The following is a 27,953-nucleotide window of genomic DNA, read 5'->3' as shown; positions in this document are numbered from 1 at the left end:
ACAGATATACCCTGTGACTGGGCTCGAGGAGTTCCACGCGCTTCGCTAGTCTAGCGCTTGTAAGCAAGGTGCGAGGGGTCGAGGTGGACCATGGATCAAACCATTTTCAATTGAACGGGGGTGTGTACTGTGTACAACATTTTCCTTACAATTTTTAAGTCCCTAAAGCAGAAGGTGTGAATCCTAAATTTGCCGTGGAACTGGATGCGTACTGAATTTTTTCCATTTTTTTATTATTTTATCCTAATTCTGATTTAGCCAGATTTGCAAACAATATTTGAGCAAAATGGCCCTTTTGTGTGCATTGAAAAAAAAAGTCTTACGTCTTTAAATGAAAACGTAAAAAACGGGAGCAAAAACAAGAGTGGCTTTTATGTTTCATGTTCAAGTGTAATAAAAATTCAACCAAAATCTGCCTGGTAACTAATTTCTTTACTTTGCTCACATATTTCCTCTTCTAATCCCCTCCATGTATACTCAGACAAGGAAATGAAAACTTGTATTTGATTCCATAAATCCTTTTGGCACACCAACAAAGCCTCCACTCACAGTGCTTGATCCCAAAGAGTGGCGGCGCCTCATCGAATTACCGTCACCACTCATGTTGAACGAGAGAGATTTAGGTAGTCGACGGGCTTTCCCTTCTTTTGCTTATTCATTTTTAAGTGTTATTCTTTTAATCATCCTCGTGCCAACAACGACGTCGAAGATTAAAGAGCCGATAGAAATGTTAAGAAATCGTCACGGTTTTACGTTTGTTGTGTTGGAGCTGGTGTACGTTATTCCCCAAAAATATGATCTGATCTATCTTAGCTATCTTAAAATCCTCGGTCCTTTTACGTGACATTACAAGACAGACAAACAGCTTCTAACAATTTTGTTTCTCTGTTTTCTATTTACCGCAATTAGCACTTGAGTGTAGCTAAAGTGTCTGGCCTTCATAAGGCGTCAACGCCCATTTGATGCGCCCCAGAGTAGAAACACGATAAAGCCGTGGTGTCCAAAGACAAATCAATGAAATTACAGCATGTGTCATTTCTCATTAAAAGCACGGAGAGACTCGTCACAGCTTGGCTTCACGCAATGAAATCAACAGTGATGAACATGATGAGAGGGTTTGCAATATGCAAACCTTCTTAATGATCACACAGCTGTAATTTGCATTTTAAAAAGCGCAACTGCGTGCAATAATTGTTTTGTGGTCGCATAAAGCTGGAACAAAGAAAATGTGTGTTTAACGACTTAAGATGAGCATGTGTTCTGGTGTGGTGCACTAACCGCTTAGGGCAGTACTTACCCTTTTTCTTCCGAGCTTTTCTTCGCAATTTCTATATCTGTTTTTAAATGTACAATAAAATGTGTGTGTGTGTGTGTGTATATATATATGACGATCCGATATGTATCTTGACATATTTAAGGGTGGAACGATTCGATTCTGTTCGATTTGATGAACTCACGTATTTTACTTTTCTTTTTTTTCTTTTTTTATCAAATTTATTGTATTTTCCCTCATATTTTTCTATTTGTAAATTGTGTTGTTGTTTTTTTACTTTTGATTTTTCTTCTAATGTATTTTTTTTTTATGTGTGTTATCCGTTATTTGTGTCTAATATTTTTTATACTGTTTTCTAATACCTTAGAATGTATTTTTTAATTTCTTTGAGGAATATTTTCTGTAAATTTGTTAGTATTCTTATCCAATATTTTTTGTAGAATTTTTGTCCAATATTTTTGTTTGTAATATGTATTCTTTTCTATTTTTCATATTTTTCATGTGATAGTTTTGCTTTCATAATCATTTTTCTTTCCCCGCAAACATTTTTGGAATTTTTTTTCTTCTAAGAATTTATTTAAGTTGTGGTTTTTTTTTGGTCAAAATGTTGTCAAATTTATAAATGTTGGTCTTTTTGTATTATGCTATGTTATTTTGTATTATTCACATTATTTACCTATTTTGTTGTTTTCTGTATATATATATATATATATATATATATATGCAATGCAATGCAATGCAATGCAATTCAATTATGGTATATATTTGACTGTATATGTACTCACATCCTTTGCATGAAAACCACTTTTCCCATTCAAATCGGTTCTCACTACACCGCAAATAATTGCATCTTATTTTGAAAACGAAAGAAACACGGCCTCATCTGCTGGATTTGCCGTTATACTTATCACAGACGCCGCTGAAGGAACGTTGAATCGCGTTTCTGTTACAGTCAGCCATTTCCTTATGTTCAAAGCTGTTTTTGACACAGCGTGGTTTTTCAGCACTCCACACACTTTATCATGTGCAACCCAACCGAGTGAAAACAAGATGGCATGAATGTGAACACCTCCATGGATCAAGTCCTCCTATGGAGGCCGGACAACAGGTGTCTTTGTGCACATGAGGCTGCAGCAGGCTTGCCGAGAGCAGCCGCTGCTTTGGGTTTCACTCTTTGAAAGTGATACGGGCGAGCTGCTTTTCTCAGGCCCGGCCTCAAATCTGCTGTTGACGGACAGACCACCCAACTCTGAGCTCCTATTGGCGCTCGGCGCAGCACAGGCCGCCTCCTGTCATGCTCCTCTGGGAAGGAAATGGATGGCGTACGCTGTCAGGGTCGCTCTCACAAGAAATGAATGGGCAGATTTGGCAAACAAGAGCATCAGAGTGGGAGCAACGGCTGGCATACGCGCAGCACTTAAACACGCTCGATATAAGCCCCGGGGTGCTTGAGAAAGAATCTCATAGAAAAGAGCGCTGCGCTACGGTTCAAAAGTTAGAACGTTCCTTTTCTAAAGACCTCCGTGTTTCTCTTTTCACCTTATTATGCAACTTTATGTGACTTTTATGTCCAGTGTTCACAATACAGATTCCCCCCGGTGCCGTAGCGGAGGATGCCATTGGCGTTGGTCATTGGGCCGAGGTTCGCCTCGCTGCTTCCTGCCACGCTCAAAACTCTGACCTAGACAAAAGATTCACACCCTCGCGCTCCTTTCCAGAAGGAGTCCTCGCCAACAAAGTATGCGAAAACAAGGTGAAGAAAAGGACACTAACCAGACTTCATGGAGTTCTCGTGTGACACATATGAGCTACGTTCATAACATTTATAGAATTGACTCTCACAGAGTTGATTTCAACACTTTTTTAAAGTTTATATAGCTCCACACTTTCCAGACTCCAGAATCAAATCAACACTTGTAAAATAGTGCAAATACTCGTAAAAAGTTGACTCCTAAAATGTCGACCACGATGGGGATCGAACCGGCGCGCCAAAAGTAGTGACCTTAACTTCTAGGCTATCCAGCCTCATAGTGTTAAGGCATTATAAAGAAATTTAACCTGTAACTTCGGCCCGACTTTTTTTTAATAGCGAACCCTTGAAAAAAATATACACGGACATATTTTTTTCAAGGCTTCGAAAACGGTCGGTTACATCCAGTTGGGTACATTGCAGTTAGTTTTGGATTTTTCATTTTTACTTTGACTTTAGGTGTTTGTTTGTTTATTGTTTTTTACATTTGTGAGTTCTAATGAATGTTTTGACCAAGTTTTTTTTAGACAGTTTTAATTTATTCTGAAAAATGCTTCATTTTAGTATAGTTCTTATTAGTTTTAGTATTAGTTATTTTTTTATTGTCACACTCTTAAAATAATTGCCTACGTCATTTTTTTTTCATCATTTGCAAAAATTATTCATTTTTACCTACTCATCTCCTCATGATGCAAATGGTTCTTTTTTTGTTTGTGTTTCCTGAAAAATCTAAAAAAATGACATAGGCGATTATTTTAAGAAGGCGTCGATTATATATAGTGTTGTCCGGGTGCAAGATTAAAAGAAACAAAAAGCATTAAGTATTATGCAATAAAGTAAACTACAATTCAAAAACGTACGACAATACCGAAATAAATACATTTAAAATGAAACCCAAAAGCTCATGTATATTAATTAGGGTTGGGCAAGTACCAATGCCAGGTTATTTCATGCTAACTGTACTTGCAAAGATTAGAAAGTATTTATCTGCTTTCAAATGTATGGAAGTTGAGATACCTTTAAAATCTATGTCCAACCATTTTTTTTATTTTTATGAAAATGTCATTATGTTCTAGAAAAGACCCTTTACGCCACTGCTGGACTTAAACCTGTCCTAAAAATAGGTGGGTTGCATCAGGAAGGGCATCTGTAATCCTTGACAGAGATAAATTGCTTCTTCTTCTTCTATTAAAATGTTGGTAATAACATTATCAATTGTTAATTTTTTATCCACTGCTATACTGATAATCTAATAACCCATTTCTTGGTAACTCATCATTATGTGAGGTTTTTAAATTCCTTGTTGGATCCAAATCTTGACCCAACATGCTGGCTCAAATCCCCAGAGCCTCAACCCAATGTGTTGGGTATACATAACCCAGCATTCTCTTTTGGACCCAGCGCTGGGTACCCTATTGCACCCAATTTGAGTTTCTTTGAACCCAGCAGTTTTAAGAGTGCACAATTTCTGCTTGGCTGGTGAATTGGGGGTGGTGGTACGAGCATGCGAGTCTAAATCCTAAACACATGTTGCCCCCTTGTTGGATGAGATGTGAGATGCTGATAATTTCTTTCATGGCTTACAAGCGAGCCCCTCCCCAATTAAGACGAGGCCCTGTGTGTCTGTCCAATCAATAAAATGGGAACGGGCTCAAATTGCTCCGGCAACAAACAACACAACGCGAGCAACAAGCTCTCACTAATGCGCTTCATTGCAGTTTACGCTTACAAATATGTTGAAGATGTAGCACCTCTCTGAAGTCATCCACATAAATCCAAACACATATTTGGAGTGAAATTAGGCCCGAGATTAATTTTTCTCTTCACATTTTTGTCAAAAAGCTTACTTCATGCTCCACTTTGCTCATTACTCAAACACATCTGGCTGACAGGTGCCCCGTCCGTTACACGCTGACTAATTTCATTCCAGCAAAGAGGAGCAAATGGAGAGAGGAGCCGAGGAGAACGTCCTCCATCGTCTTTCTATCTGCCATGACATCAAGGCTGCAAGAGCTCGGGCAGACGTCGCTCGCTTTTGCCGCGCAGGGCGCTGTCAGTTCGCTCTCAAAACGCTGATTACTCCATTTCCAAAGGGTATAATCTCTGTAAACAATCTCTGTTTTCATTATCTTTTAAACTGATTAGCCCGATGAATATAAGTTTCCAGCGCTGGACGGAGAAAGACGTCTGCCATATTGATGCCAGCTGTGCTGCTGCGTGACCTTACAAGAGAAATAAAGCGGTGATACAAACACAGAAGATGAAGGTGTGCGTGTGTTGCAGTGAGGTAGTGGGGGGGGCGGGGGGGGGGGGGGGTCACGTGACTGAGGAATGCTAGAAAATATGACACACAGTGGACAGGAAAACACATTGTGGAAAATCGCAAGCACGTGAAAACTAAATCGCTTGATGATAGCACATCACACACCTGCACAAGAGGGCAGTATAAAGGTCAGCCAGTAATATTAGTCGTTTTTTTACGAAGGATAAAGAATAGATGGCTGGGGGTGTTGTTTGTGTTTCAACGTCTCGCTACTGTTGACCATTTTTACCGTTTTCAAATATCCATTGCTGAAGGGGTTATAACATCAGAGCAGGGATGCTATTTCTTAGCCTGCTAATGGCGTTTTTCATTGTGTTAGCATTAAGCTAGCAGACTTTCCTAAGGCACTAATGTGGTTGTAATTTTCTCTGCATTAGGTTTACTTTGAAAGAAAGAACGTCAACTGGCAGTATCAAAATCAAAATAGAAGACTTTTTAGAAAACGTATCCACTAGCTGCCAAACGGAGTGTACTGACATCAACTAGCATTCATAGCACACGTATTGGCTAGCAGGTAAAAAAAAAGAAAAAAGGAAGGGCTGATAGCTTGTATATCAGAAAACTCAAGGTATGACATTAAACAGCTAAGGAAACGATCAGCCTATTTATGAAAATACAAATAATAACACCCTCCCCCCCCCAAAAAAGGGGAGTTTATGATGGCAACAATTTGATTTCAAATGTTCCCATCGTAAGTAACTATCTACGATGAGACTTCAAGGTTCCACTGAGAGAAATGACTGAACCTGCTTGTGGGTTTGCCCAATTTAGCAGTTGGATGTTGTCGTCACCAGGACTCTCACCAATAGTTTGGCACAACAGTCAAGAGAAATCTGCTCCAAATTAAAGTACAAGCGTGTCTCTATCGATCCTCGTGTCCTTCGTGCCGCTTGCAATTAAACTATTGTTGTCTTGACTTCTTTCCCTTCTTGCTGGACAAAGTGAGCTAACATTCGCCATCTGTTTGCAAACACGTCCAATATGTTTTTGGCCCTCAGTCTGCTCCATCAGGATGTGATGAACACGCTGCACCTGTTTCTTCAGCCTCTGCTCCGCTTTCTGCCAGTGGAGAGATCGTCTCAACCTAACAACTATTTGCCCTTATAACATCAAAGTTGAACTGAACGTTGAAGAGTTCACGTGGAAACTGTGGGTTGCTTTTCCAATTTCCCCCTACGATACAATTAATCAACAATGAACCTATTAGTGATTTTGTGCTCAGTGATTGCCAAAACGTTAGAGTCAATTAAAACGTCTCTGGTAGGAGGAGGACCTGCTTCATATCCGCGAGCACAGCAAAGACATGCCTTCTGTTAATCCTATTTGGTAAACAAACGGCAAGCATTCTCGTGCGCAGGCCTACAAAGTCACGCCAAAGTGTGCATCACTCTTGACGGCAAATGACCTCCGTAATATGGCAGGCCTGACAACCGCGGGGAGATTAGCGGCGACGTCAGACGAACCCACAACGTTGAGTTGCACGAACGGGGACAGAACTCATCAAATTTGAAGACGGAATGTTTAAGGCACAAAGGGTGAACTTTCCGCTTTAATTAACTGATGAATCTTCATTGTCGGCTGGGAAAACATCAGCGCCCTCTACTGACTTGACTATTTCCTTCCACTTGCACATGATGCTTCCTTCCGTCCCAAATTAGTCTAGGACTGTGGTTCTTAAACTGAATTTCCTGGACCCCTGGGAGTCAGCAAGTCTTTATTTGCAATAAATTATATCATTATTTTTTTTATGTCATAATATTTTTTCATACCCACATACAGTATTTGACTGGCAAACAAACATTCATGCCTCAAACTTCCTTTCTTGTGAAAACAGTTGAAGAATAGTCACTAGAACGGTCGGACATGCTAGCTATAGCAACCCTAAATTAGCTAAGCTAAGTTGGCAACACTGATTGTGCTTTTGCGAACTAGCTCTTCTCCATTCACACCCATGTTGATAGTGATCAAATACCACAACACTACAGTTTCACTGACAATGAGATAGACAATAAATTCTCACCAGAAACAATTTGGAACAAATTCAATCGCTAGTCAATCTGATGACCGGTGATGTGTTACTGCTTTAGCTAAGGCTAAGGCTAAGGCTCAGTTAGCGTTGGGTCTGACCGGTGGCTGCAGCATTAAGCTAGTCAGACTACCTTTCCCATTATTCTTAAGACACAGAAGCAGGAAATAGTTCCAGATCTGGTATGACGAAAAAACACGCCTGCTAGCAAATAGATGCGGTTGAGAATGAGAGCGCAAATGTGAATGTGAACGTAAATAAGAGTTAGCTTCCTTTTTAATTGGTTTATCGTATGAATCGCTATGACGGCTGTGTCTTACACATGATGCAAACAATCGGCTTGTTGACTAGACTAAAAAACACATACTTGGATACCTGTACGGACCGGAATCAATTTTGCATCTCCCATTAGTTACCTCAGCACCTTGCAAATAGGAACCGAAAAATGGTTCGTTTCAAGGGTTTTGGCAATGGTAAAGCTGCTCGATGGAAAGATCACTTAAAGGTAGCGCAGAACTTCCAACATTAGCTCATACAGTGAGTGAGAAAGCAGATTCCACAATAGTCCACATCTCCAGCAGACAAAAAGTTCAGCAGGTAAGAATATCAGCAATGTGGTGGACTTTTCTAAGAGGGAAAAATAACTAAAAATAAATGGCGGGGTAAAGGTTTGCGTCAGCACAAAGATATTCTGGGATCCGGACCGCCTGGCCTTTTTCATCCCCCTGCAAGCGAACCTGCATTCAGCTGTCTTGTCAGCTAAACAAATTAGTGGCTTTGATTGATCAAAGTTTATACGTGAGCGGGTATTTGATTTCAAACGGCGGGGGGATAGAGGGGGCACGCAAATACGCGCGGCGCATAAGCGAAAGGAGAGCGAGCGAGCGAGCGGGAAAAAAGAGAGCGAGCAGCTGGATTGCCATGTAAATAGCTGTGCAGATAGGTAGGCCTGGGCTGCGTGCCAAGGCCTCTACAAAGGCCGCCTAACATCTGTTTGAGGCTGGATCCTTGCTCTGGGTTGTAGTGAACATAATAGTCTCGCTCCAAGGGCCTGTTCCCTCATCAGACAGGATCATGATCACGCATACACACTCTCCAAACTAACCCCGAATGTCACAGCGCTCGAGGTTAAAGCGAAGAAACACACGCGGGGACGCTATAGCTGTTCTCACAAGAAAGTGTCAATCATCCCTTGTTGTAATTACATTTTGAATCGTTGGCATTTTCCATTCAAGTTCGTCGATAATGTAATTGGGGCTAGTCAAAACAACAGATAGGAGGTATCTGTAATTCAGTTTTGCCTAGTCAAAACTAAATTACAGATATTAGCAATGTCATTTTGCTTAGGGCAAATGATGTCACTTTTGCCATTCATGTAAATGGATTTCCCACTACAGGTATGATATAGAGCTCAGTTAGTGAATGATGGATAACTAACTCCAGTTTGAGATATTTGTCATGGATATTATGTGATTTTTTGATTTAGTCATAATACCAGTTCGATATCAAAAACAATCTCATCATGTTAAAACTGAATTTAAAATATCTTATCATTTAAAATCTTAGAAATCTCTCCATCTCAAGGGGTTACATTCCAGACCATTCCTACAAAAACTTAAATCTACGATATAAAATTACCCTATTGAAATAGCGTATTGGTATGTTTACATAAGAGCAACAGCAACGGATAACACTATTGTAAAGAAAACTATTGTACAGATTTACCGATCCTTCTAAGTGTTTACAGTTAACAAATCCTATATTTTCCATATTATCCTATATTTAACGCCACTTATCATCTCACAATATACATTACTAATCATACTCAAAGATGTATATTATAAAATGAAACTACAGCCGTCACTTTCTTCAGCCCAAAAAGCAGAATTACAGCAGATAATATTCACAAATTTTCAACAAAAACTCGACTACGCTGAAATACTTCCTGTTTTCCACCTTCTTCTTTCAGAATTACACCGTTTCATACTCCAGTAATAAGTGTGCTGCCCTCTAGTGGTTCAAAGTGGAAATGCACCCAATTTTGACAGACATTAGACTGTACAAAACAAAACTGAAATAGCGGGAGAGCGATCTTGGAACCTATGATAGAGGGGAGGTTTACTGTATGTCGAACTACAATTACAGATCCCCCACAGCTATATAAGGTTCAAAATGTTCGGTCGTGGGTCGGGAGGTGGGACCCAGTCATTAAAGCATGCAAGCAAAGCAAACTAATGAATGAAAACTATCTTTACATTGGGTGGGCAGGCCGTGAAATGTTAAACCATTACCTACATTCGCATGCATCTGTCCGTCCCCCACTTCCCTCCCAATCCCGCCACCCGCCCCAAGCCCTCCACCCCTCCCTCCCAGGCGCACACGGCGCCCTTGAACAAGGCCGAGGGACCACCTGCATGAAAGTGGAGACCCTCTCTGTTATGTCTCTGCTTGGGAATGAAATAACACGGAATCCAGCTCTGCAAATAACTCACAGCGAAGATCATTTTCCACATGCTGCTTGACAAAAGGTAAAATAAGAACAGATGATAGCAGCAGTTCTCTCTAGGAGCGTGCGTCTCTTCCCTGCAACTTTTGGGGTGACCGGGACGTGCTGGGTTTTGACCCCCCCTCCCGGGTGATCTCCCACGCTCGCCGCCGACATCATGTGCCGCCATCTTTTGGTGCCCTCACGTGGCTGAGGTTAAGAGGGGTTCACAAGAACCTGATCCGAGATCAGATGTGATCAGACAAGTGATGTCACAAGCAGTAGGTAGCCATCTTTTTGAGTGTATATTGGGATATATAGGTCCTGCTTTAAAATGATCTGTCATTGTTTATTGGGGGATTTGTATGTACTCGTGATATCAGTATTTGGTATCCATATCGGTGACTACTTAAGAGTTGAGTACTCATACTGGTATTGGTCTGGAAAAAAAAGTGGTATCAAACATCCAGAACAACAATGTCATAACTTGGATTTAAAACAAAAATATGGAATATATCAAAAACTAGAACCTATTTGGGAAACCCAATATCATTTTCGGATTCAGTAATATCCAAATACCCTAAAAAACGTTCCTGAAAAACGTTCTTGGCAGCAAAAAAAAAGTGCTGTCTTTGTGAAAATCAAAATAAAGACAATTGCAAACAGCTGCTTTTACTTTGGACAACAATGATCAACATTTGTGCATTCTTTCCAACATTTTATGGACCAAAACATTAAGGCAGTGTTTCTCAATTTTTGGGGGGTTTTGGGGGAAAATATTTCGCACCCACTCATCTCTCCAAAAAATAGTATTGTTTGTCTATAAATTTGTTGTAAGTACACTTCTGCAGTGGAGCAATCCTCCTTGCGCACTTTCTGACGATGGAGAGCGCCACTGCCACCTACTGTAGTGGATGTGCAGTTACATTTGATTCTAGTATGGCAAAAAAAAAAACAGGAATGCTCAACGTAATCATATTTAAATAATTATAACTATTATTATTATTGGATAATTATAATAATTAAAGCTTTTGTATAATCCATTGACAAAAAAAAAAGTTATATATAGTCCTAGCTTGTTTGTTTCTTTAAATATATACACTACACTTATTGTTTATATTTTCTTATTTTAAAATCTGTAATTGCCATCAAAAGGAAGAAAAACAGTTGTGACTTACAATTTGAGGGCCATGAAGTGTGACTCTTGACGTAGGATTAGGGTTACCTAACCTAACCGAACCAATAGACAGCGATTTCATTTTTTTACTTCATTTATTTATTTATTTTTTATGTATTTATTTTTTTATGTATTTATTTTTTTAATTGTTTTTTTTAATTTTTTATTGTATTTATTTTATTATATTTTTATTTATCCATTTAAATATATGAATTCATACCTGGGATCGAATGTCTTAATTCTTAAAAGACATGAAAACCCGTTCCTAAGCCAAGCATTCCTTTTTGTTTTGTTTTATTAGTTTAACTAATGAGATGCATGGTGGTATTTACAAAGCTCTGGAGCAGCTTTTGGAACAGCGAGTTGTTTCTCTTGCACAGACTTCAAAGAAATACTGTATCTCGAGAACATCACCGACATGAACAAGCAGCTTTCCCGAAATGTCAAAACAGTCCTCCAGCGAGGCTCCATAATTGAATCCAACATGAATCTATATGTAAAACATATCCACTTTATTTGGCTAAGCAGACCTTTGCTAACCTTTCCGAAGAGGACACGTATGATTTCTTTCTAATCCAAACAAATAGGTGAGGGACTTGTTAGCCTCCAATCCAGGCCGGCGAGTGTATTTTCAATTGGGACTGCGTGTGTGCGTGTGCGTTCTCCCGGGAGAGCGACTTCAAAGCTGCAGACGTACACTTGAGGTCATTATCTTCATTTCTATATCCTCGGCAGGTTCGCGGCATATGGGAACATTTTAAGTTGGTGTGTGTGTGTGCGTGTGTGTGTTTGCGTGCGTGTGTCTGCAGCCATAAATCTGCCTTGTCAACTATAAAATACAGCTGACCAGCAACAGATGTAGCTCTAATAGCTACCAAAAAAGAAAGAATCAAAAGGTATCCCTTTTATTTTCACTAGTTTGATTTAATTTGACCTTTATGTCAGAAAAATTTGATGTTTATGTCAGAAGAAGACAGCAAGTTTAGTCCATAAAAAGGCACTTTTCGTATTAAAGCTTTTCGGTTTTTTTGTAATTTGTTTATTGACTCACTTGTCAGCACTTACTTCTACATCTTTTGTTAACAGAAAAGTCTAACTGAATTGAACCAAACTGTAATATACTATAGTGGTACCTTGGGTGATGGTTTTCCCTTGACTTAAGAGCAAGTGAGCGTTAGGCTCTTCATAGCTCCAGTGAAGTGTGTGTGTGTGTGTGTGTGGGGGGGGGTATTAATTAAGAGCCTTAGTGGAACCCCAGTTCCATAACAAATTGGGGGCAAAACACTGCTTTCACAAACTATGACATCTGGCTACATTACACTAAATAAATCAAGTTGGTTTCTTTACATTTTATTCTGTAAGGTTTTTATGGTTATATTTTACAACACAGTCTATTTATATTTCTTAAAACATGTAACAATAAACAGCAAATGCTTATCTTTGCTCTTGTAGTTAATTGACCAATGTATAGCTACAGCGAGCTCCACTCTTAGACAAACATTTAGGCTCATCTCATATTCGGCCTCCTGTAAATATACGCTGCTACTCGCCAACTGGGCAATTAGGTGAAATGTAATCATGATTTTGATTGTGGCTTTTCACGGCCATAAAAACTTTAGCTAAACACAACAAAAAGAATGACACACATTTTGGATTCAAATACAAGACAAATGTCTTTTTTGAGACACTACCAGCTTATTGCTATCTTTGAATGGAAAGCGCCACTGACAGGCTAATAAGAATTAACATTACAACTCAAGGGAAGGATCTACCTTCAAATAATGAATAGTGACATACAAAAGCAGTAAGAACACATAAACACAGATAATGATAATACTTAACGGCATATGTTCTTTGTAATTTTCGAAAAACAGGTTACATGAATAAAATTCAATCACAACTTTCTTCTACTCTTATCTTAATGTACGTGTGCATCCTTATTTTACTCATTAATCATCAGTCCAAACTTTTTTTTTTCCTTTCTATATTTGACTTTTTTCTCCACAAGCTAGCAAGATCATTTGTATGTTTTAGTTTTACTACACATTAGCTTCTCTCTGTGTCCCTCCTCCTCTCTCGTCTCTTTCATATCTCTGCCCTAAACTGAGACAAAACTTCTTTTCAGGCTCCTGTGTAGCGAGCGCCCCGATGTCCGCTCGCACAAAGCCGCACTTGACCCGACTCCTCGCCAACCCCTCGGCCAATTCACGGAGTGGAGGCCCCAGGGCATCCGTCACCCTCGCCACCTTTCATAGCCGGCATGGTGCTGAAAGCCACTGTCCCTGCGCCGACTTCAATGAGCGCCCGACACACCAGAAAGATTTATAGTCGGACTATAAGTATCTGCTAAGCAGGCCTGCGTGCTTTGGAGAGTGTCAAGTCGTACTGTCTCGGCGGGATATCTAAACGTTTTCCACGGAGGGCCACAAACAGAAAAGTGGGAGGGACATGCAAACTCCACAGCACTATAAGACGGACGTACTAACCACTCCTGCACCGTATCAACCAAAATAGTCTACATTTAAAACGTTTAGTTTATAACTTATAATTAATTTTAAAAAATCTGGAGAAAAAAAACATGAGGATTTGGTTTTCAAATAGTAGTGAGTGAACACCTGGCAACAAACATTACACGCAAATAACGACATTTACTTATTTGCATCTGAAAGGTAAGGCTATAGTTCATAAAGATTGTAAAGGGCAGCAGATAAAACTCATCATTAAAGGTCGGAAGTCAGGTGAAGTTTAGAAATAATTCCTTTGTCCATTGTGAAGACAGTCACCAAAAGGCCAACAACAATTTTAACCTGACAAAGTGCAATTTCTGCAGATATTGCGTGGGAATGCTGAAAAGCTGAATGCTAAGATTTGAATGCATGTGCTTGTGAAGTAAATTGAAAGATAAATTATGTCAAAACATTTTTTTTTTTACTTGTAGTTAAATAACAAATTAATAAAAAGAAAACTTGAACTGCAATCTGTCTAAGGTGGGATATAATCATTTCAGAGAAATGATCATCCATTTCCTGATATGATAGTCAGTTTGTATCGAACCATCGAATGTGTTGTTTCACGATAAAAAAAGTGTGGAGAATAAAAATCACAATAACATATGCTTCAGCATTCCCACAACATGTGCACAGCCTTCATTCATGTCATTTATTTTCTTTATCTGGAGATTTTTTTAAGAGGTTTGCCCAACAAAATTGGTTCCCGTTAAACTAAACTAAATGTTAGTTAGTTGGTTATAGCCGTGTCTAATATACAAGTATTGCTTTGGTGCCATCTTGTGGCATCTTGGCGCCAAGGAACTATGTTGACGTAATGTGAGGAGCTTCATTAAGTCGGCAATAAGAAATGTGTGGTTTGCTGCCATCTTGTGGCATCTATAGGCAACTGTAAACCTTTTTTGGCAGATGTCAACATCCATTTTCCAAACCACTTATTCCTCACATCTAAAAGAAGAACATAATGACATTTTCTCCACAGTGCCACCTGTTGGATTGGGTAAGAAGCTGCACTAGCTATCACTAAAGCATGTTAAAAATAAAATACTGATTATCAACTTGAATATGTTCATTCTTTTCCCTTCTGATTAAAGTGAGCACAATCGAGTCTGACAATCATAAACCTGTTTAATATTTATGACAACTTTTGTAATCACTAAATGGTGTTGGGGATGATGAACAGCAAAAATGGCTCAACCAGATGTGAACGTAAGATAGAGCCCAGACCTAAATCTAGTAAAAAATCAGTGATCTTTTTTTTCTCTATGTACTGTACACCACGAGTCATTTGAACAGACAACTTGGATGTACATCATGCTGCTGCTTGTGTTGATGAGGGGCCGGCGAATGGGGGGGAAGGGGGGGGGGGGGCTTTCCAAAAAAGACAGCTCGAGGGTGGTCTAACGTACGCAACATGTCTCCGACTTGAATTGTGCTATTGATGTCTTCATGCCGTTCGCACCAACCACCCCGCTGTCACTGATATCTCAAGAACAGTGATCTAATTAAAATACTCCTACAGTTTGTTTTCACTTGACACAAGCAAAGTCTGTGCAAAACAGCTGTGTTTTCTTTTTTCTTTTCTTTTTTCAGGCCAGGCTTCCACATGTCGGGACTTGTTGCCCCACTGTGTACAGAAGAGATACAAAGTCCAGACTTATCTTTTATTCCCTATTTCTGTATGCGCTCTAGGCATACAGTATAAATACACAGTAATTTGTTGTTGTTTTTTAAACAGTAAAAATTATTGTGGTATTAAATATATACGTTCATACATTATGTGTGGCACATTCTGATCAAAACATTAGGTACACCTGCTGCAGTTAGAACCAATACGAGAGCTATGTCACATCAGAGAAGAAAGGTGATAATAAAAATGTGCAAAAACAACAACAACAACAACAACACTATACTACTTTAAACATAAAAAGAAAATTATCCAACAATCTACAGAAATACTAAAAGTTTGAATTTCAAAATACTGTATTTCAGCGAGTGGCCTAAAGAGGCGCTAGCCACCGGCTAGCTCGCATGCTAACAAGCTTCTTGGGCTTTTCTCGAATTGGCGGTGGGCAAGTAGGCCTACGTGCCGTCACCTTTTTGCTTGGGAATTGAAATAATGGCACCAAGCTGTTCTGTAAATTGTGGCAACCAGGAAAGTTGCGTTTTCAGGGTGTAGGCACAGCTAGCTAGCTAACTGCTAGCTGTAGTGGCACAAATGGGCCTTGTAATAAAAACAAAGTAGCTGGCAATTGTGCTGGATGCGAACGAAGGCACTCCGCCAACGTGTGACAGAGGGCGCTAATTTAGCATCGGCTAAAAAACAAAAAATGAAAAACGCAATGTTAACGCATTACACTATGTCCACAATTAGCACAGTTCAAAACATTTAAGTGTAAAAAACAAAACAAAAAAACGTCTAATGTCGGAAAAGAACAATCATCACCAAAATGTATGTGAGTATCTCTATCTCTGAAAATAACAGAACATCGGCCGAAATATTTTGATTTTTATAGACGTTAAGCGTTTTCCCAAATAAAAAAAAAAATTAAAAAAAATATTGGGGTTATTGTTCTAATATTTGTTACAGTTGAAGTTGGCCTAAGTAGAGATGTTCACATAAAATTTGGTGAATATTGACCGCAATTTTTTTTCTGACATTTTCGGGCAAGAAAATACTTAACATCCATTGAATCCAAAATATTGGGGCGATTGTTTTAAAGAGGAAGTCAACCCAAATAATTTATTTTCACTTATATGTTCTATGCAGCCCCATTAGTCTAAACATAGGATTCAGATTAATATTGTGTTTGTGGAATTATGCAGCAAAATCTACCAATTTTTATTCATCTCATTTTGCCACTTGCTATCGACTGACAATGACATCACAGTTGCTCAGGGGTCAGGTCATGACTAATCATGGCTCATCTGTTTTCTGAAGCCGAGTCGTGATTGGTTCGTTACCTGAGCAAATGTGATGTAATTTTCAGTCGAGAGTAAGTGATAAAATGGCCGCCACCCGAGATGGATACAAAACAGGTGGATTTTGCTACTTAACTCATATTCCACAAACACAATATAAATCAGAATTCTGTCTTCTGTTCTCACAGCTTCCGTAATGTATTTCCAAACAAATCTCTGAATTCACTTTACAGGGTCTTTAAAGTCACTCGAGTGTCTGTGGTGGTTTCACACCAGTCACGTTTGATGGTGCACGACACATTAAGGAGACCCCCCCCCCCTTCCTTTCTCACCAGTAGTAGGCCCAACAAGTGGTTAAAGCTGCAGCCCTTTGCAGACGTAGTGCAGAGTGGCGAGGAAGCACCTGCTTCCAAAGAGGAGGAGGAGAAGGAAGAGGAGGAGGAGGAGAAGAAGAAGAAGGAGGAGGAGGAAGAGAGACGACTCTCATGAGAAGCTCCAGTTGTTGGCACTGACACTTGCGCGCAAGCTTGGATTGCACTGAGAATATGCACGCGTTATTTCCATCATCTCGTTGGGAAATCGGGAGACGCGAGCTCTGAAAAGGCAGCAGATGGATCGCGCGGCGGTCAGCGTTCAAGGATGGCCTTCGAACGCACCTCTCGCCGCTTCTCGTTGAGGAGATTTTACGCAGACGAGTTGGATTAGAAGAGTCCGCGCTCGGATCGAGTGAGGTGCGCGCAACAAGAGGATGCCAGCCAGGCGTGGCCAATGTGAGGAGAATGCGTGGGGAGGATGTATATAATCGAGTCTTTTCCTTCTCATTAGCGCACATATCAAAACGGATGACGAGAGGAACTTCATTCAGCCTGCATGGCTCGGACATTTTCACCACTTTCCCCCCCGATTGCTCCGCTTTAAATGCCTTCGCTTAGTTTGAACCTGACGGCCGTGCACACCATGGCCGAGGTGGGGACTTTGTTCGGAGCGCTCGACTTGGATTTACAAACTTTTCCAGCGTTCGGGAACGCGCCCCTGCAGCCGGAGCCTCCGCTGGGCTTGAACGAGCGCCTGGGCCAGATCGAAGGGGGCCTCCAGCGGGGGTCGCCCACCGACTTCGGACACCTCAAAGGCATCCTGAGGCGGAGGCAGCTCTACTGCAGGACCGGCTTCCAGCTGGAGATATTCCCTAACGGGACGGTGCACGGGACCAGGCAGGACCACAGCAGGTTTGGTACGTAGAGTTCATTAATCGATTTGAATGTATCGAAAGGAGCGTTTTTTTGTGCACTTTAGTTTGGATTAGGTGGTCACTTCGGAGACTTGGCTTGACTCAGGGTCTCGGGTTTGAGAAGGGAAAAAAAATAGAACGTGTTGTGGGAGCGTGTTTAATTGACTTTCGGAGTGCCACTGAGCAAGGCACCAATTAAGATAGATAGATAGATAGATAGTAAGCCTAATGTATAAAATAATTTCAAGCAAAAGTCAATCAAATTGATGTATCCAGCACTTTTCTCTGATAATGTTCAAAAGTGCTCACAAGGCATATTACAAAAAGTAAAATAATTGTATGCTTTTTTATTTATTTATATAAATAAGACCATGGAAGAGGAATATCTTGATTTCTCTCAATCAACCATTCAAAAACTTGATTGTAGCCTAATTTTTTTTGTCGTCATAAAAGTAACGAGGTGATTTTGACAAAGCAAAGATTATAAACTGTTTCCTTGCTTCCTAATATATGGAAATAGAGACACCATGAACACCAGCTAATTTAACTATTTTTCATTAAAATATGTTCATTAAAGTAATGAATAGGGATAGGCGAGTAAAGGTACCAGGTATCGGAATCAGGCCAAAACCTGGCCTTATTTCAAGGTATCGGTACTCACGATGGTTGTCGATACCAGTATCAGCCATCTTGTGGCCCTTTAACTATCAAAAACTACACATTAGATATAAGAATAGAAAAATGCCATTCATTCTATGTAGTTTTAAGGGAAATGCTATATTGGGAAAAAATATGCCTTTATTTAAAATGATCTGTCATTGTTTTTTTAATGAATCAAAAGTACTAGTGGTATCAGTACTTGGTATCGGTGACTATTCAAGAGACTCGTACTAGCAGCCTAAAATGTGATATCAAACATCCCTATTTATTTATATTTTCCAAAACCTGCCTGTGGTATACCAGCTTGCTTCCACATGCAAGTGTCGTCTATATTGTTTGCAGATGAGGCAACGCAAGCAATTAAATGAATCTCCACCGGTGTCACTCTTGAGCTCTTTACATCCCCAGTGGCTATCCGACCGTGCGTCACAGTCACCTGGCGTGCAGGGAGGGAAAATCTCGGCCCGCTTCTCCCCCCGCCTAATCCCCTTCGGGCACCGGCCGCAGGTGTCTCCTCTCCTCGGCCGCTAACAAGGGTGCGAACGTGCAACATGCAGACACGCAGGTGCAGGCTGAAGCAGGACTACTGGTCGGCTTCCAGTGCAGGCGTCCAAAAAAACAGGACGGTGCGCATAAAAAGGATGGGTGGTCCTCGTGTTTGTCTCTGGCTCGACTTAAGGTTCAGATGCGAGGCCTTTTGTCAGACATGGCTCTGATTAAAAAGGCACAGTGTCAGTGTTTGGCACCCGGTGAGCTCGGGGGAAGATGGGGGCCAGGTGGCCGCACCCTGGCCTCTGCCAGCTGGATCCTGTCTGACTGCTAACCTCTGCATCCCGGCATCCAGGCTTTTAATTTGACTGCTTGTTTCCCAAACTTTGAAGTTCACGTACGCTCGCGCTGGAACTTCCTGTGAGTCAACATCGGAGGCACACAAGGCTCAGCTTCCTCATAAAAGTCACTGCTAGTTAGGTGAGGGGGGGGGGGGGGGGGGCACCAACCGCTCGCTAGACTTCTTGCCAAGCATCTCTCGTGTCACATTTCAACCGGTTGTAAATCGAGCACAGAAAACAAAAAACACTTCATAAAACATTCAACAACATCGGTACTACACTAAAAACTGTTGGGTCAAAAATAACCCAACTATGGGTAAAACATGGACCGATCCTCTACTTGGGTCGATTTGACCCAACTTTGAGTCAAGAAATGGGTCTTTCAGCGTAAAACAACTCATACGTTTTGGTCAGATCCCTTACTTGGGTCAAAAAAATGGGTCATTTTGTATAAAACAACCCAGAAATTTGGGTCAAATCGACCCGTAAAGTGGATCAGGCCTTTTTTTAAATCTATAATTGGGTTACTTTTGACCCAACTGTTTTTAGAGTGTACAAAATTACCCAATTTTTGTTGACCCAAGTAAAGGATCTGACCAATATTTATGAGGTTGCTTTACACTGAAAGACCCATTTCTTGACTCAAAGTAAAATAGTAGAGTAGAGTAAAATTGACCCATGAAGTGGATCGGCCCATTTTTGATCCATAATTGGGTTACTTTTGACCCAACTGTTTTTAGAGTGTACAGCCTTGGCTGTATAGCAAGTGCAAACGGATTAAAATACTTAAAATATAGCTTATTATATATATATATATATATATATTTATAATATATTTATTTAAACACATTTTAAATATTAAATCAATTTAAACTCCCAATTATTTCCCACACACTGTACAATGTTACTATGTTCTATAAAAAAAATAAAGCAAAAAAAGGCATCACATTTTAGTTCCTGTCTCTGTAATTGCATCACAGGCATCCAGGGTCAAACCAGTAGAAAAAGAACCAAAAACTAAAACAATTTGATCATCAAAATGCACAGACCACTCTTTCTGGATGTGTACAGTATAATGCTTCCTTACCAGCGTGCATGTTTGATCCCAAGGTATCCTGGAGTTCATCAGTCTGGCAGTCGGTCTGGTCAGCATCAGGGGCGTGGACGCCGGACTCTACCTCGGCATGAACGAGAAAGGAGAGCTCTATGGGTCGGTGAGTCAAAACCCTCCATTCCTTGCCTGGGGTTGATGCACAATGCTTCGAAACAGGAGTTAGCGATGGCTTATTTGATATTTTAATCGCTTTAAGGGGAAGTTTGTAGTGTTTAACGATTTGGTTTATGGAAGTGGATATTCCACCATGGATTTAGCAAAGCCCAAGGTTATATGGGTCACCCCGAAAAGTGCAGTGATGATCTTCTAGAGTGTTTGCTGGCAAATAGACGTAATCATCTGGGTTTCAGTGCGTTGTCAAGGCTCGTGGCCTGATAGGAAATTGCACTGAGACAAAACAATTATGTCTCACATGCTCCTCTTGTAGCTCCGCCCCTCTTGATGCCTCACGTCTATGAATGAATCCTCGATAGCAGATTACAAAGCAGCCTGAAGAAAAGACTCCTCAAGCTCTCGCCATTCCAGAAATATTGCTAAAGTCTTGTCAAAGTGGGTCCAGGCCATCAGAGGTGTGTTGTTGGTGAACTTGATGACCTTGAGTTTGCTTCGTTCACAAGAATCTCCCCCTCTTTGTCATGCATGCAGAATGTTTTTATCTCAAGAGAGAGGAAAGAGATGAAGACAAAGAGGGGGGAAGTATGTGAGGGTTATGTGTATCAGGTGTCCCAAGGCATTACCTGGGGGCCTCTCGGGGCCAAGCACCCCGCCTCCCCTCTCCCTCCCTCGCACCCACACCCCGCGACCTCCATCCCAGAGCGTTTCCAAACAGAGGCCACCTTTCTACCTTTAAACACGCCCATTGTGTTGAGTGCAGATATTGTTACTGCATGCTATCAGAGTCTGCTATCCTGGGGCTTTGACCCCCAGGGGGGAGGGGCAGCTGATGGTGGATGGTGGGGGGGCAGTGATTGGGGAATGACGAGAAGCCCAGTTGTACACCTGACCAACATGACCAAGTCAAAAAAGTGGACGGCCCTCTCAAAGATGCCAGGGCCCAGTTGGTCAAATGTGACTCCACGGTTCATTAAAGTGAACAGATGAGCTGATTTGAATTCTGTTGCTAAGCAAAACAGCAGCACCTGCCGTTTTTTTTAATTATACTATTGACAAAAGTCTATTATGTTAGATAACTATGCTATAATTTTACTGCCACTCTAAAACTGGTTTGTAGTTCTAAAGAAGTCATAAGATGTCAGCAAAACACTTAAAACGGCCAGGACCATGCAGCTAGAATGTACACGGTCATGAACCCATGTTACATAAACAACTCGTATTTAGCAGTTCAATTATTCAACAAACAACCTTCCCATGAGGCTAGCCGATAGTATTACCTTAGCATGGACAGTTTTAAATGTCACTCAACTGTACTGTTAAGTCGTTTGAACACTCTAAAAACAGTTGGGTCAAAAGTAACCCAATTATTGCGTCAAAAACAGACCGATCCACTTAATGGGTCAATTTTACCCAACTTTCTGGGTTGTTTTATACAAAATTACCCAATTTTTTGACCCGAGTAAAGGATCAGACCAATATTTACGAGTTGTTTTACACTAAAAGATGCATTTCTTGACTCAAAGTTGGGTCAAATTGACCCAATTAGAGGATTGGTCAATTTTTGACCCATAGTTGGGTTATTTTTGACCCAACTGTTTTTACAGTGTTTTGTTTAGAGTGTTCACTGTGAGAGTAAACTGTGCACTCACATAACTATGGGTCAAAAATTGACGGATCCTCTAATTGGGTCGATTTGACCCAACTTTGAGTCAAGAAATAAGACTTTTAGTGTAAAACAACTCATAAATATTGGTCGGATCCTTTACACGGGTCAAAAAATTCGGTCATTTTTAGAGCTGTCAAACGATTACATTTTTAAATCAGATTAATCACATCTTAGAATTTTGATTAATCACAATTAATCACTTAGTTAAAAAGCCTTTTTCAATCAACATTGAACAGCATCCGTTATGTGTTTATTTTGTCGACATTTAATGTTTTGAGGATGTCGTCAACACTTTTTTGAACCACTGCACACGCTTATCCTCATATTTCTAATCAGTTAATTACTTGCATAATTTAAAATATCACCCCAATATTTTGACATGAACAAATATTCTGAAAGTCATACACAATTTTATTTTATTTTATTTATTCTTTACTTTAATGCATCTCGTTATGTTTATTGCTCAAACACAACCTGTGCTACCTTTAATATAACCATCCGCTGTCAAGCTAAAGGATCATTTGTGGTCAGCGTTAATACATGATTAATGTGATTTTTTTTTGTGATTAATTAACTAACGCTTTAACTTTGACAGCACTATTGTATAAAACAACCCAGAAAGTTGGGTCAAATTGACCCATAAAGTGGATCAGTCCATTTTTGATCTATAATGCTAAATGCTAAAAACACAGTAACTTATACATGAATGGACTAACAATGACCGCTGACTCGCATCTTACGTTGCCACTCGCTAAGCACGCCTAACTTGAACACATTGATTTCCCTGCTGCAAAAATGCCAGTGTGTGGCGTACGGATAACGCACTGATAACAGTGTTTTCAGCGAAAAACAAATAGAAATGGTTGATAACAGTGGCAACGTAAAATGGCTGCCCTCTGGCCGAGAGGCATTTTTTTTCTCATTCCCAGAATGCCACAGGGTGTTGTTGTTTTTATTTGCGCATGAGCAATTTTGGCAGTACCCCATGACATGATGGGAAAAAATGCTGTATGGTTTAGTATTATGCCGACATTTTACCAATACGTTCAAACGACTTCACCAATACATTCGAACGATTTCACAGTAGGTTTGAACGACTTTATCAGTACCTTCCAACTTTATCAATACATAGCCTGGTCAAAACTGTTTACTCCATATTGGCAGTTCCACACTTCCTAGCTAGCATACATTAATATGCTAGCATCCATGGGCAAACAAATGACCAAAGTAAAAATGTTATTGCTTTGACCAGAGCGCAAACAACTAATGGAGATTTTCAGTAAATAACGAAAGAAAAAAAATCTTGAATATACAAACCACAAATATGCATTGGAATTAAAGACGACACATTCAAAGCAAGAAATGTTTTGCTATAAGCCCTTCGCCCCCAAGTAAAGAGGCCCAGGGTCAAAAGTTAGAAGGGTTCTTCCGCCGCAACGAGCCACCAGACCTTGACGAGTTTGCGATGCGCCGAAGTAAGTGTCTAATAGGACCGTCCGGTCATGTGTCTTCGGGGTTGTGTTTACACACAACAGCTCAGCTCAGCCTGACAGACCATCAGCTAAACCCCTGCTCCTTTGCAACGGCTCAGTCGAGGGGGTTCCTTCTTGGGGGGATTCTCCCTCTGTGCGGGCTGCTTGCAGAGCAGAACCAAAAGCAGGCGTTGCATGACTGACTGGTCTTTGGCAGCCGAGGAGCTGGTACCCTCGTGTCTTCCCGTTGCTCTCACGCGCTCAGCCAGCTCGCTCTCACCTGCTGAACCGGCAGCCATCGCTCACGCTGCGCTGTCAGGACGGCTTTTAGAGACGCTGGCTGTGTGTGTGTGTGTGTGCGCGCGCGTACGCCTGTTAAGCGTTCATGTTGCATTACAGGGAGGGAAATGATCCCGAGAGGTCAGCAGGTCTGCGGAGCGAGGGAGGAATGTTAAGTGAAAAGTCATCCCTAATGACTTGCCCTCGTCATAATGAGCACCTGCTTAAATGAGTTTCTGCGTTTGATGACACGCATGCTATATAGCGGGAAGCGAAGGCCAACTGCTTCGTCGGACACGTCATTAAACATTGTTTCAAGCTCCATTTTGAACAGTCACGGTCGATTTCAGGTTACGTTGGATATTCGGCTCCAAAGAGGACGTAAGACATTGAGATGACTTTCTGGCATTCACAGGAGTGAATTTGTAATCCATCTCTAAATACTATACAGAATGTCCATATAATACACAAAAAAATCAATAAAACAGTACACAACTGTATCACATACATCTTCCGCAATTAAGTGAAACTAACAATCATCAATCATCTTACAATATACAACAATAATTATGCTTAAAGATTAACTTTATCAAATTAATCTCCAGCCATCACTTTCTGTAGATGTTAAAAGCAGGATTACAAGGGATTTAACTTTGAAAAAGACATTTCCATACCATCGCAGCTGCGCTTGAAATACTGTTGGCCTACTTCCTGGTTTCAATCTTCTTCTTTCAAATGTACACCGTTTGAAAGAGTAATGTGTTGCCATCTCGTGGCCATCAGTGCAATTACACCAAACGGGCTGAACAAAGTAGAGAAAGAAAAAGAAAAAAATCTGAAATAGCTGGGTTGTGAACCTGGAACTTTAATTAAATAGCTTGTTAAAAACATAAGAACAATTCTTAAAATGCAACATACTTACTTACTTAAGCTGGTTATTAAATGTATTAATGTGTGTAGATCATTACAGACATGTGTTGCTAGTCAAACTTAACTCACTCCAAAGAACCAATCAGAGGATGTCACTGGTGGCCAGTTACCTTCCAATATGAAATCTGATTGGTTAAAGAAACAGTCCCATTGTTAATATAATTTAAGTTAATTTGGGCATGATGTGGGGTATACCCTAGACCGCTTGCAACCAATTCGAAGGGCCCTCAGTAATACTTACGTGCAGCAAATTGTAAATCCATAAATATGCACTCAAATGCAGTCCAAAATCTGTGTCCCACTTCTGCAGCTGCGTCATTCAGTGGCTGCATTTGAAGGCTGATGAAGTCATAAACCCACGCAAAAGTTGTCCCATTTCATGTTGAAATACAATCAAAAGAATCGTTTTTTTTTTTTTTTTAAGAAGGCATTGCGGCTGTATGGCAGCAGTGAACATAAGAAGCAGCAGTTTGGCAGATTGTGAACAATTCTTCACAAAAAAACTGTTAAGTGTTTGTTTAAAGCTGCTTATTGCCACTCCTACTTGATAAAACTAAACACAAAATGAGAATTACCCAACGTGTGTTTAGCTTTGTCAGATGAACGTCAGCTAGCTTAATGCTAATGCTAACACACAATGGAAAACACCGCAGACAGGCTAATGAAACTAGCTAGCGTTAACTTTGTAGCAAGTATTTGAGCTTTATAAGCACAGATATTTAAAACAAACGTATTATTTTTCCCCTTCGAAAAAAAACTCGTTACTGTAGTGGTTGTGACCGTCTTTTTTTTTTTGGTACACATATTACAGTATTCGTGTATTATGCTGCCCCCTGGTGGCCAAGGTGCGCACATCAGAAGGAGCTGCATAATGAATAGGAAAAAAAAAATCTTTAAATTATATAATTTTTTTTGTTATCACTATTTTTTTATGAAGTATGATACGATAATGTGTTGTGTATATATATATATATAAAAACGTGTTACAATTTTGGGGGGAGTTTTAGGGGGCTATAACAGATTAATGACAATTCCACTCATTTCAATGGTGAAAGAAATTTTGAATCTCAGACCCTAACGTGTCACCCCCCCCCCCTCCCCTCTCTCTCTACAGAGGAAGCTGACGGCGGAGTGCGTGTTCAGAGAGCAGTTTGAGGAGAACTGGTACAACACGTACGCGTCCACGCTGTACAAGCACAACGACACGTCGCGCTTCTACTACGTGGCCTTGAACAAAGACGGCTCGCCCAGGGAGGGCAGCAGGACTAAAAAGCACCAGAAACTCACACACTTCTTACCGCGGCCCGTGGAGATCGAAAAAATCCCTCAGGCCTACCGGGACCTCTTCCAATACAGGTGACCGCAGCTTGCGCGCTGGCGCGGTCCGGCTTCCAAGAAGACGTGGCCACAGGGGGTTGTTTGCTACAAAACTGTTTACCCTCCGCTGAGGTCACCGCCAAGAGCACTGATATAAACATCTTTGCGTGTTCCTGGATGTTGCTTCACAGCATCTGCGGACGACCAAAACGGGCGAGAGAGGACGCTCCGGTCGGGCGCTATAACCACTTTTTCCCGAGAGATCAATTAGCACTACGCTGGCGCAGAACCAAACGGACGGTTTCCTTTGAGGGTGCAAGAAAGCACTAGAGCTAACGGAAGAGGTGGCGCGTTCCCACGTGGACTCAAGAGAGAGGAAGGACAGGAAGGAGGCTCAAGTGTACACGAGCACACACATTGCGCGACATTCCCGCGACGTGTTCCGAGTGGTCACGTACTGAAGCGAGACGAGAACGCGACGAATGTGGTCTTCATCCAAGAGCACTTACTGAACAAGCCAGATGGAGGACAATATGGGATGTCCCTTGAGCATTTTTTTTTCGTAGTAGTACTAGTAGCATGTAGTGCAGTTTTGCCTTGCTAGTAGCATGTCCTACTAGCATGCCAAAGTTGTCCTTGTAGTGAGGACACAGCATGCGAACACATGAACCTCAAGCTTGGATGTCAAATAAATGCTCAAAAGGTTTTGTCCTCACTAGTAGCACAATTCAGCGCACTAGTAGAACAACCGTGCCATACTAATAAAATAAAATTCCACCACTGCTACTACACATCTGCGTATCTACTATTACTACTGTTGAACTGTTAAATGTTAACTAGTACAATTTTAAAATGTCACTAGTGGGACTAGTAGCACGCATCTAAGGACTAAGAGCATACTAGTTCATGAAGCTGGATAGCAAGGATGTTGAAAATGCTCAAAGGGCTTTCCATCGGCATGAAGAACAAGCGACGTGTGATGTTCAGCGTGTCAGGAACATGTTTAAAAAGGCAAGCGGCTGAGGGGTGCATCTGGGCAATCCTATTTATGAGATGTACAATATATTTATTTTCCACATATAAAGTATAAATATAAATCTATATATTTATTTATTGCAAAGACTTTATTTTGTAATGAACTTGAAATTATCTGGACCGTAGATTCTACTGAAATACACCAATAAAGCATTTTTTTTATTTTTAGAAACAATGATGATAAATGCGATCTGCAGTTAATGACAATAAAATTGTCCTGCTATGAGACATTTGCTAGTGAGACTATTTGCGCCTGGATCCAAATTTGATGTACCAATTAAAAACATGTAGAATGTACATGAGCTTGTCATGGTGTGCTTTTCTTTGTATGTTGATTATATGTCATGTTTTCGCAGCAGAGGTAAGCAAACACCAAAGATGGGAAAAGTACTGACATTCTCTACTTGAGTAAAAGTACAATTACTTGTGTAACAAACAACTTTGGTAAAAGTAAAAGTACTCATTCAAATAATTACTTAAGTAAAAGTAAAAAAAAGTACAGGCTCTGAGATGTACTTGATGAATAGAAATAAAAAGTATTTTACCGGAGGTTACTTCCTATTTGAAAGATATTAATTAACCAGTGGAGCAAAAATGGATCTACATAGAGCATGTGGTGGAGCCAATCACAAGCTGGGATGTAGGGGACCGTATGCAACGCTTCACATGATTGGCGGAGCCAGGAGAACATACATTGAAAATGTATCAAGTAAAAAGATCGGCTACTCGTGTTAAAATGTATGAAAGTAAAAAATAGTCTAGAAAATAAATACTCAGGAAAGTACAAGGTACTGGGAAAAAAAACTACTCAAGTACAGTAATGAAGTATTTGTACTTTGTTACTT

General features: G+C 40.5%; 1 protein-coding gene and 1 long non-coding RNA gene across 3 annotated transcripts in view; one reads left to right on the top strand and one right to left on the bottom strand.

The window, feature by feature from the left end:
- Window positions 1–24,541, bottom strand: part of LOC147168729 (uncharacterized) — a 39,974-nt gene extending 15,433 nt beyond the window's left edge. The window contains exons 1-3 of one of the 2 annotated variants that reach the window (XR_015095960.1): window positions 24,501–24,541; window positions 20,269–20,355; window positions 18,654–19,258 (exon numbers count right to left, since the gene is read on the bottom strand). This is a non-coding gene — a long non-coding RNA (uncharacterized LOC147168729). Of the gene's footprint in view, window positions 1–18,653; window positions 19,259–20,268; window positions 20,356–24,500 lie in introns of those variants that run through there. The other variant, XR_015095961.1, reaches the window with a different exon arrangement.
- Window positions 16,947–27,356, top strand: fgf16 (fibroblast growth factor 16). The gene is made up of 3 exons (XM_086084765.1): window positions 16,947–17,694; window positions 20,292–20,395; window positions 25,871–27,356. The coding sequence occupies exons 1-3, from the start codon at window positions 17,382–17,384 to the stop codon at window positions 26,114–26,116; spliced, it is 663 nt and encodes a 220-aa protein (XP_085940891.1). The 5' UTR covers window positions 16,947–17,381; the 3' UTR covers window positions 26,117–27,356.
- Window positions 27,357–27,953: the final 597 nt, after the last annotated feature.

The sequence above is a fragment of the Leptonotus elevatus genome, chromosome 9, assembly GCF_054856555.1.
Source record: "Leptonotus elevatus isolate MCC_2025b chromosome 9, RoL_Lele_1.0, whole genome shotgun sequence".
Classification (NCBI taxonomy): domain Eukaryota; kingdom Metazoa; phylum Chordata; class Actinopteri; order Syngnathiformes; family Syngnathidae; genus Leptonotus; species Leptonotus elevatus.
Note: the sequence above shows the minus strand (reverse complement) of the source record. Positions and strands in the feature narration are given on the sequence as shown.